Source organism: Amphibalanus amphitrite, unplaced genomic scaffold (assembly GCF_019059575.1).
Source record: "Amphibalanus amphitrite isolate SeventyFive unplaced genomic scaffold, NRLGWU_Aamphi_draft 000052F_arrow, whole genome shotgun sequence".
In the NCBI taxonomy this organism is placed as follows: domain Eukaryota; kingdom Metazoa; phylum Arthropoda; class Thecostraca; order Balanomorpha; family Balanidae; genus Amphibalanus; species Amphibalanus amphitrite.
The window spans coordinates 1193000-1203805 of NW_024881548.1; the positions used below are offsets into that span (position 1 = coordinate 1193000).

The 10806-nt window shown below is 47.3% G+C and overlaps 1 protein-coding gene and 1 long non-coding RNA gene across 4 annotated transcripts in view; both read right to left on the minus strand.

Moving 5' to 3' along the window:
- Window positions 1-3126, minus strand: part of LOC122377868 (enoyl-[acyl-carrier-protein] reductase, mitochondrial-like) — a 51178-nt gene extending 48052 nt beyond the window's left edge. Inside the window, exon 1 of the mRNA XM_043358384.1 lies at window positions 2672-3126. Coding sequence (XP_043214319.1) covers window positions 2672-2854 — 183 coding nt within the window. The 5' untranslated portion in view covers window positions 2855-3126. The remainder of the gene's footprint in view (window positions 1-2671) is intronic.
- A 1775-nt stretch (window positions 3127-4901) lies between these two features.
- LOC122377869 lies at window positions 4902-8327 on the minus strand. Of its 3 annotated transcripts, none has more exons than XR_006255928.1 (3): window positions 7770-8243; window positions 6128-6262; window positions 4902-5645 (listed from the first exon to the last, which is right to left on the minus strand). It is a non-coding gene; the product is annotated as an uncharacterized LOC122377869 (long non-coding RNA). The 3 variants fall into 3 exon arrangements; XR_006255929.1 differs by having other exon boundaries at window positions 7883-8242; XR_006255927.1 differs by having other exon boundaries at window positions 6128-8327.
- Between the last annotated feature and the right edge of the window lie 2479 nt (window positions 8328-10806).

Genomic DNA, 10806 nt, shown 5'->3' on the forward strand with positions numbered 1-10806 from the left:
TAGGTCTTAACATGCTCTCTGTAAAGAGGGTTCCTTTGTCGCTCTGAAAAGAGTGCTCTTAAACCTTGATCCAAAATTATATCCATTCATATAGCATCCACTTCTTATATTATAAATTCCCAATTTCGCCTCATTACCATATCAACCTATATCCTGTCAGGCCCCGGTCGCCACACCAAATGATGCGAGACGTCAACACACACACAGTTATACAGTCCACTGAGTCAAGTTGAAGAACGTCTGCAACAGATACGACGTATATCTTTGGAGCGATTTTAGACTTAATTCTACATACTTATAAAAGTACCGCAGCTTGCAATAAATTTGGTAGAATTATGAGACGTGGGGATCGGGGAAGGGTGACTTTACTCCTATTCACAGTACTAGCACAGGCGCACGGAGCCCTGCATTCTGCAATGACATGCAGGCAATGAACGTTGGAGTCGAGCCGTGACGCTCGAATCAATGGGCGACCAGCCGGAGATGCGCTCAGGTTTTGCTCTTCACCCTGGAAGGAGATGGACGGTGCAATGGTGGTCCGTCATCGATTACGACCAGTCCGGATCTACATATGCTGGGTGCATCAGCTCAGGCGTCGGGCGTGGCAATGAAGCGCCACCTTTCAACGGTAACATCGTCTAATTCAATCATCTCTCAACTTCTGTCAGTTTCGTCCATGTTAACTGACATCCAGTCAGGTGTTCAAAGAGCAGTGGACAGTATCAACGGACAGGTGGTAACTGGTAAACCTTTCGCGAGTCGCGATGGAGGCGCGACATGGGTGACATATCGTGCATATCTTGCGATGGAGACGTAAGTGACGGGATACCGTGCAGTGTTGCCAATCGGGTCTAGCGAGACCTGGTGGAAACGTGAAGGCACAAGGTAAACGGTCGTCAATCTTTACAGCGTTGGTAACGATATATAGGTTAATTGGTGTGATAGTGATTAGATATTAGATAGACTTTTTAGCGAGTTCTACGAGCTGTTTTAGGAATATCCGTAGCTGGAATGAATGACGTGTTATCTACGAAAGCGTAACATGACTGGTGGTGGTAGTTGATCGGCGAACTAATCTGTTCTCCCTATGAATTAAGTGTGGAAAACTTCGTGGCCGGCCGTCCTCACATCGCCACTCCGAGCAGCGGGGCCGCCCGGACTCGGAGCGCGCGGCCAAGGTTGCGTCGGCCTGACGGCAACGCCGGAGGCATAGACACGGCACGACGGAGCTGCACCTCTGGACCAGTCGACCACAGAAGACAGCGCGAACCAAGGCCAAGAGAACACGGCGGCCGGACGAGGGTGCCCGAGGCAGGAATTCGCCGCCCGGCCCGAGCGGTGGGGCGCGTGACGTCACGAGGCGCGCCCGGGGTGGGAACTGCGTCGGGGCTGGGCTGCTAAGGGCCTGAGGCTACCCGGCCCCTGGTCCGCTCGTCGACGACAAGATGGCGGTGCCGTGTAGCTCCTCCTCCCGACGGAGGGCTGGGGAGAAGGCGAGGTTGGCCGTGACCGAGTGATATAAAAAGCGTGTGTTCGGGAGTTCGGGGCTACACTTCCTTTCACTTGTGAGCTATTCTCCTGAGAGCTCTCGCTCATTCGTGGTGCTGACGCCGCTCGCGGTTGACGTCTCGACACTTCTCTCACAATGTAAGTACCTGGGGCCTATCTTCAACCCAGTTGGAGGTCTCTGACTGAATTCTTGCACTGCCCTAGTCGCGCCCCTGGCTAGCTGGCCGGTGGAGTGAGAGGGTTTGAGCCTGACTTCGGATCAAGTCTCGGCTGTGGTCGGAGACATGTCTCAGGCACAGACACGCACATATACACTCACTGGCGTAGGAAACAACACTTTAGGATTTGGCTGCGGTACTGTGACTAGAATTAAGAGCGACAGGTTGGTTTACCTGTCACTGTGAGTCGTGACTGAGACACGGTCCTTGGGACTTGACTCATTCCATTTCGGCTCTTCCGGTTGACTTATTTGGCTACTATATGAGTCAGTCCCACCCCTTTGGCAATATCGAATCGGCGTTATGATTTGGCTGAGTCATTGTTTCGGTTTTTGTTTCGGCACTTTGGCTATATTTACTTTAGCAGTGCACGGTTACCGTGACATTGCTCGTTTTCTGGCTCTTTTTGTTTGAATTGTTCGCTTTTATTTATTTCGGCCTTTTCAATTACAATACATATTTAATATGTATACCTTCTACGTTCTTTCTCGAGGTTGGAAATGATTGTGGGAACGCTGGCAATATGATGATTCGGACACGAACGGGTTTGTGGGACACATGGTTTTTGGTCGATCAGTAAATACCCCTAGACAACGGCTAAAGGATTGTTGAGTGTTAAGACGATACCCCTAGACAACGATTGAGTAGGATTGTGCAGATGACACAGATTAGAATACCCCTAGACACACGAGGAATATTAGTAGAAGCTACCACAACAGCCAGTAGGCGGGCCTGAATCCTTCCACACACCCATCCTTGACCCACTCAACATCCTCATCCTTCTCCCAGTCATCTTTATCCTTATCCCCATCCCAAACACTACTTATAAATTCACAAATCAACAATTAATTAATTCATTTAGTTTTGATCATCTCAGCCCTCAGGTAAGGCCAAGGCAAGCATTGTTTTAGTAAGTTCCGGAAAATCTCATATAACAAACATACCTCATTGGGCTGAAGGTCATCGCTGATCTCTTCCTCGACTTTTGATATAACTTCCATGGGATCTCCATATTCCTTGAACTCCAGTCTTTTACAAAGCACTGATGCGTTTCTCGCCTGGTTGAAAGCTGCTTGTGTAGCAGAGACACGCCAGTTTTGAAACACTCGAGCCACAAAAGTCGCCATCGTTTCGCACCGGTGCCAACACGAGCTCCGCCTACACGACCCCCACGTGCACCGCCCGCTCTCGAACTGAGCGGCCCCCTCGCGGTCACTCGCGGAGTCGGCTCCCGAGCCCCGAGTGCTGTTCACGGGCACCTGCGGTAGCTGCGGTAGCTGCGGCTCGGCGGTCAGCCGGGTAATGACGTCACAGAAAGTGGGGATGGGGCGGGTGGTGTGACGTCATACGGCTGCGGCCGGCTGCGGTCGCCTGCGTCTCCTGCGGTCGAAACGATCCGACCGCAGCGGCCGCAGGAACCATTTGTCCAGGGGGCGTCGAAGTCTAGTAGGAAAATCTGGCAATCCCCGGCGTGACGTAACGTCGGGGATGACCGACGGCACCTTGCACTGAAAGATACGGCAGACCGGCTATTTTTGAAAAATGATTAAAAATACTTGGGTGCTGTTATGACACATTAAACACTTATCAGCATGTTCCTCTTCATGTGATAAAGCCATATCCGTGGTCGAAAATAGCCGAGCCCCTCCCAATTTCCAAACATCGACCTTATAAGCAAAGGATGTAAGCGTAATCCTTAAGGGCGACTTTCCCTTACATATCCGTACATATGCGTCCTTATGGAAATCGGTTGTGTGGCGATAAGCGACGCGCGCGACATCTGTGGGGCGACTGTGGCGACACCTGGTGGCTGCTTTTCTGCTGTATCTAGGTATTAGGGTTTTGCCAGATATGGTTCCTACTGCTACACCACTATGTTGACCCAATACTAGAAAGTTATTTTGCCCGTAAATGGCAAGAAAATTAAAAGTATATTTATAAAATTGCTTATTAATGATAACGAGATAATAATGAAGAAGTTTTGATTGATAAATTATTTAAATATCCAACCGTGAAACTATATTCTGGTAGGTTTAGTAGAAATCAGTCCGTGCAACCTTGTATTTAGGGCCTTGCCATGGCCTTGCATTTGTCCAGGGAGACACCGGTTGGTCACGTGACTCGGAAACAAAAATCAGCTGATAGAGTGGCGGAATCGCCGTAATCAAACACGAATAATTCCGGACGATAGAGCGGCAGTATAGGGGTTTTCTTTACAACAGGTAAACATTGCAATGTTTTATCATTCTATGACCAAGAAACGTTCATAAATCATATATTTCTTCGATGATTACTGCCGCAACCGACGCGCATATATTGTAGCCAGCGCATAAAGCTGTGCTTTGCGATATTATATGTAATGAAACGGCCAATACTTATAATTTGTAACAAAGCTCGAAAAAAGATGGCATTCTATCTTGCTTCAACCTTCTACTTACGCTTTTATAATTACGACAGCGACACCATTATGCAACTCCATGGCGTGTCCGACTCCGGCCGCACTCTGCCGAGTGTGCCGAGATCAGAGGCGGATCATCCGCGGCAAGTCCAGCTGCACTGCCCGGTACCTGGGAGGGCGACGCCTAGCGCCGCTCTGGCCGCTCGCTTCCGCGCACAACTAAGCTACCTGGCTAGGCCTGTGGGAGGGGAGGGAGAAAACCAACAACAGTCTGATATGAGCCAATGGAGTCTGTGAGCCGCGCCAATCAGCGCCCTTCCGCGCGCAGACGGGAGCTAGAGCTTTTCATCTCCTTTCCTGTTTTCGCTGGTCCGCCAGTCACCAGCATCGTTCCGTGCTCTCCATCTTGGCCGATTCGGCCGTGTTGTCCTGTGTGCGTCAGCAACAACAGTGAGAGAGAGGGGGGAGAGGGAGAGAGGGAGAGAGAGAGAGAGAGAGCGAGAGAGAGCGATAGAGAGAGAGAGAGAGAGAGAGAGAGAGAGAGAGAGAGAGAGAGAGAGAGAGAGAGAGAGAGAGAGAGTCTCGGATCTCGCCAGGCAGCCACATGGGTATGTATTGTTTATTTATTTTCCAGTGATCGCAAGCGTTTTTGTTTGGAACCGGGTGTACTCAGCATTTGACGCATTTCTGTGATCTGTATGATAAAACTGAAAAAAATAGTGAAATATATTCACTTTAATTCACCTGTCGCTTTTGATTCATGGTACGGCTGCTCAATTTTGCCACAACATACATACACAGCCGATCTCGGCATGTTTCTGTTCCAGAACAGCAGCTGCAGTGGACACCAAAAATGCATTCATGTTCTGACAACTTACTCCAAAGATACAAATATTTCACGACGAACTGCTAAGTTCCAGAGAAAGTATTTTCTCGCTCACAGATGCTCAACAAGAAGCGCGCGATTGATTGCAACTAGCACGCTCACGATTTCTAATATAGCGCTGGCCCAAACCTGCCCCTTACATCCAAATATAATATCTTAATTCCAGCCTCTGTCCTATTTATTATTTATTAGCGCACCGAGAGTGAATGATACCACGGCATAGCAGTCATATTACAGAGCACAAATTGCGAGACGACGTTCGAGACCCGTATCGGCGTATTCTTTACAGATCCGGGTGTCTCGCTTTCACTCTCAATCAACCCTGGCACACCATCAACCGAGCCACGTCGGCTCCGACCATCTTGATCCCCGCACTGAAATCTGATGGCCGGCCCGTCATTTCATCCTATCCGTCGGCGCGCACTACACCCGAGCTCAGCCTAAAGTGCACTGTGCGGCCTTCTTCGGATGACACCTCTGAGCATGGCGCTTGCCTTGCACCTGGATGCTTAGAGCCTCTTGTTCGTGCACGGCCGTTAGCATTTCAGGAGTCGGATGGTCTCGGCGGTGGCGACGCTGGCCACCGTGCAGCCGTCAGAAGACACCGTCAGCTCAAGCGCCCGCGACCAGTGACCTGTAAAGCAGCGAGTCGCGGCATGTCAAGACGACCGTCACGTTTCAGTCACGAAGGCCGTTATAGAAGTCACGGCGGCCGTCATATGCCAGCCGTGGCGACCATTACATAGCAGTCACGGTGACCGTCACAGGTCACGACGGTCGTCAAATACCTCTACGAGCCACGGCGACCACGACTCATAGCTCATAACGTTTCCTGACGCACACTCAGCTATAATAACAGTATATAAGCCTGTACACACATTTCTCACTCGAGAAATCGAAAACCCGAACCTGAGACCCATCATACGTCACGACACTAAGTTGCAGCGGCACCTGCATTAGCAGACATCCCATCCCGGCAACACAAAAAGTTCCCCCGAGCCACCCACCTAAGGACGCGGCGACGGGTCACAGAATTGCCATCACGTCGCTGATCTAGTGACAAAAAGGGACACAGCTGACCTGTGGACGCGTTGGTTCACACAATTAGGTACTGACCTGGAGATGATGTGATAGTTTCTGGTCAATGTCGATACGCGCGCCGCGTGGCTGGCCATCACACTCTGCCACCTCCGGATGACGTCCTACAGCTGGATCGACCCACTGTCTCCAGAACCACCGCCAGAAACAAGCCTGGTGGAGGATGATATGATCAAAACTCAAAAACCACAAAGCACACAATGAAGACGACAAAAGCGGCGGCAGGCACATAATGACGATTGACGACCTATAACTAAATCAGTTTATTCAACGTCAAAAAAGGCTGCAAATGTCTATATTTTACTAGTCAAACGCCCGTGATAGGCTGATGTGCCTAACTAGATGTAGTTTGACTTTCCGAATGTGGCCTAACCCTCGCCCGTATGGGGGGGGGGGGTCGAACGGACCCCTACTCGGTTTTTCGCGGATAACTCATAACTCGCATAAAAAAGACGCCGATTGCGACGAAACTTTCAGTACCCTCGAGTTGATCAATTTTACACATGTCCTTGACATTTTATGAACCTGACCCAAATGAACTTTGACCTGTGACCTATTAAGCCCAGCTGCCGAGAGCCATGGCAGCTAGTTGGGGAAGCTTCAGTCCAGATAGCATATGCAAGTAGTAGCCATTCAGCAAGTCTGGTGGGAGGCACTTTCAGCAACTGTTCAGGCGTTAATTGGATGGAGAGCCTGGGGTGTGTGCGCACCAAAAAGCAGCAACTGTACACTCAGAACATTGGCAAAACCTGGGCAAAGCGAATGAGAGAGGGAGTCAGGAACCAGGCGTGCAGGGGTAGACAGCTGAAACAGGCGAGGAGAGCAGTGGAGACCTGGAGACATTATGAGGAAACATTGGTCTGGGCAGACACTCAGGTTGAGGTGAGTTGTCCAGACTGAGTCATCCAGACTCCAGTGGAGAGGCCACTCAGCCCCACGACACTCACCACACCCAGCTATGAGCATACTCCTGGGCTCAATCTTATAAACACCATGGAATGGATATGGCAGCACTGACTGAAATTCAGCTGAAGAAAACGGCTATCAAATGCAAAATTGTTTTCACGCATTTCAGTCCATTGTATGTTGACGATCCAAATAATCATTTTGTTGACTCGGATAACCCTTTGTCAGCACTGACATCACCATAAATGTTACCAAATGCCATGAATAGAATAGTAAGACATTTTATAAGATTGGACCATGGGGGAACCTCCAGGCTTCCCCCATGGGATAGTTGTCTGTCCAACCCTTAGCAGGGTGGATGCTTGGGAGAGGTGGACAAAGCCCGCGGAGGGCATGTATTTCATTATCGCTACACACATTGCAAGACTTTTTTAATGATATAATAACTCAAACTTATCCATGTAACTTGAACTTGTCAATTACAGGACTTTGTGGGCTTTTGTTTATTAATTCTCAGAGCGTCATCTTTTCTGGTGAGTTACTCGCAACGCACATTGCTGCAAGCTCCAAAAGCACCTCTCGAAATGGCCAACCAAAGCAGAGTCTCGACCTGAAGCAGGATTGAGACGCAGAAGAGAAGGAGAGGATCAGGATCATGGAAACAAGAGAGCAGAGGACCAAAATGAATCTGAGTGAGGGGTTTATATAGCCTTGACTTCGGGTAGACTACATACTTCGTAGGATTGGTACCTACCTAATAATTCCGATGGCAAATCAATATAAAACTATTTTGATTTGCATCTAACTAACCACAGAAAAGAAACTTGACACAAATCCACCCCACCGACCCAGCACAGATAAACTAACAATAAAAGTACATTTCAAAATCTGTTTCCTGTTCCGTGGCCTATCAAATACAAATCCAACAAGAAAATTCATTCAATTTGAAAGTGTTTATAGCCCTGAGCGCCTTGAGTTGAATCCAAACCCATGCTGAATAGCTTGAAACTTAAAAGTGTTCTCAATCAGTAAAAGAAACGCCGTTAAACCAATCAGATACAAAAGCTGGCGTTTGCTAGCGATAGCAGAACAGAACACTGTGCGCAACTGCGGGTGATAATTATGGTCGGCAGTTTTCAATACCACGTTTCGTAAAGTTCCCGCGTTTATTTTGTTTAAAAACCTATACTAACAGATATAAAATTTAATTTTGTTTACCATTATGCTTTAAATAGACCCCACATCGGTCTTGTTTTCTATTAATTTGCCATTAACTCTCACCGTGTCACCCTAGGCAGCAAGAAAGCCAACGCATACCAGACCCAAAAAATATATCTTTTAACTCTCAAACTGTAATAAATCATACATATTTAGAAAGAAAAATGAATTTTCATTTAAATAAAGGGACTTTGCGAGCCCTTCTTAGACTAGTTCGCTATCTAGCTATGTTTTCGTCCAGGACTGTTTTGTATTCAAAATTCAAAGTTTTAGAATTAGACGCAAATCTTTTAAAGTTCCCGCGTTTCTTACGTTTTGACATTTTAATATGTTATAACGTAAGAGATTCTGTTAATTTTAGTGGAATTTTTAGACCCCACATCGATCTAGTTTTTGAGAAACATTGCATATAGTGAAACAGGGTGACCATGGACAGCAATGGTGGTTATGTATTGAACATCATTTAAACACAATTTCCAACGTTTAAAAGGCAACAAAAGGCACAGAATCTGATAGATAATTCAATTTCGATATTTGTTGACCATGTTGTAAGCCCCACATCACTGAAATTACTCGACAATTCATGGTAGAGCATTGGCAGGTCCGGTAGTCTGAACAGCTCAGAACCATGATAATTTCGAAATTCAACAAAAGAGAGTTGGTCTTTGATATTACTTTTTGTCTTTCAATTTTCAATTTTGATTGTAAAAAATAAATTTTGTCTACGAACAATCATTGCAACTTTAGATATATAATTTTTGAAATGGCGGAGATAGCCAACAATTTATTTTCGTTAATGCTTCACAGATTCATACATGGCGTGCTCTCCAATCATAAATCAAAAATATATATACCAATAATAAAACTGATTGAAATTTATGGCTTAGTTCTCTTTTTTTGACTTAAAGGGTCAGCTGAAAATAGTGGTCAAAATACCTTAGTGTTGTAATTTCGAACCGGTTTTACCTAGTTCTCTATATACCGTGCATTTGTCATGCAAAGTGGCGCGGCAGTTGCGCATTCGTGTAACTTGGGCGGAAAATTGACACGGCCGCCTCAGACGAACGCGTGATGACGTACGCACAAGTGGGCGGGACTTACAGCCTGCGATCTACCGCAGCTACCGCAGTTACCGCAGGTGTCCGTGAACAGCACTCCGAGCGCCCCACCGCGCAGCCGGCCGCGCATCAGCTGCCCTGCGACGACGAGCCCCTGTTGTCTGCTAGAGCAAACTGAGCTGGGCTTCTAGGCTGACATGGATATTGTAAGACATGAATGAACAAAATCACCCCGAAATGCTCGAAAGCATCACCGCTACTCAGCATTTCTGACAAGCAGGTCGGCAAACCCGCCTGGGCCCAATCTCACCAAGTGCAGTAAACTCATTTTGCGGTAAACTACCCCAAAACGAATCTCACCACTGCCGTAATTTTTGAAGTTACCGCATCGAAATAACCCCATGGGATAGCTTCGGGTTTACCGCAAATTCTGGACGACGGTGAAAACAGGGCGCCTGGGGCGATTTGATCAAGGTTCGTGAAATTTACACGTGATGTTTGGCATATAGAATGCCCTTGGAGCGGGAGAAGTTCCAAATGTCACGTGACTAATATGCCCTCCGGCGCCCTGTTTTCACCGGCGTCCCAAATTCTTCATGTGCGCAGCTGCTCACGGCCCGAAAGCAAGTAAACAAACCAAACAATCAGCTGATTGCCCCCAAATGTCGGACCAAAATTACCGCAGACATTTGTGCCGTAATCTCTAAATTTTATACCAATTGTGAGCAAGAATCAACAATTAAAGATGTAATAAGAACTTTATAAGAAAGAAAAGAAATAAGTTTCTTTTTTAAGATTATTTTTTGTTGCAGCCTACGCCACCTATGCTTCCTATTTGCAGTACCCCAAACAGCATGTAGATGTCGCCCGTGAGTCTTGGAAACTGAGGTGCCGCTTGGAAAGAAGAAACACGCTATCGTTGCCATGGCAACAAAACAATTGCGTTCTTTATATCGCGCCGGCGTGATCAGCAGCTTTTCCACCAATCCCAATCGTCGACAAATGGGGTTCTTTTGCAGGATTTGCACAAAATGCGGTAAATTACAGCATGGGGTCGTTTGGGTTGGTGAGACTGGATTATTTGCTTGGGGTTATTTCGGTGCGGTAACTTACCGCTACCCCAAACGAGTTTACCGCACTTGGTGAGATTGGGCCCAATCTCACCAAGTGATTGCCAATCTCACCAAGTGACACCCCACCTAATCATTGCCTATCAAACGAAAATTTCTGATTCCCTTCAACGCAGCTTCACTAACCCGGTTTACATAGCATATTTGACGAGGCTCTAGCTCGTTAATTTGGCGATAATTTTGTTGCAGTGGTCTTCAAATATTTAGAGGGGATCATTTTGTAAATTGTTAAGCACCATTGGCATCTTTTGCAACATCACAGACGGAGATATAAGCTTGCAACAAACCCTATGTAAACGCGTCTACTGCTAAATGTTAACCTCAACGCCATCTGGCAGGTAAACCTAAAACCCATCCTTCAATCGGTCACTGTTTCGGCACTGCG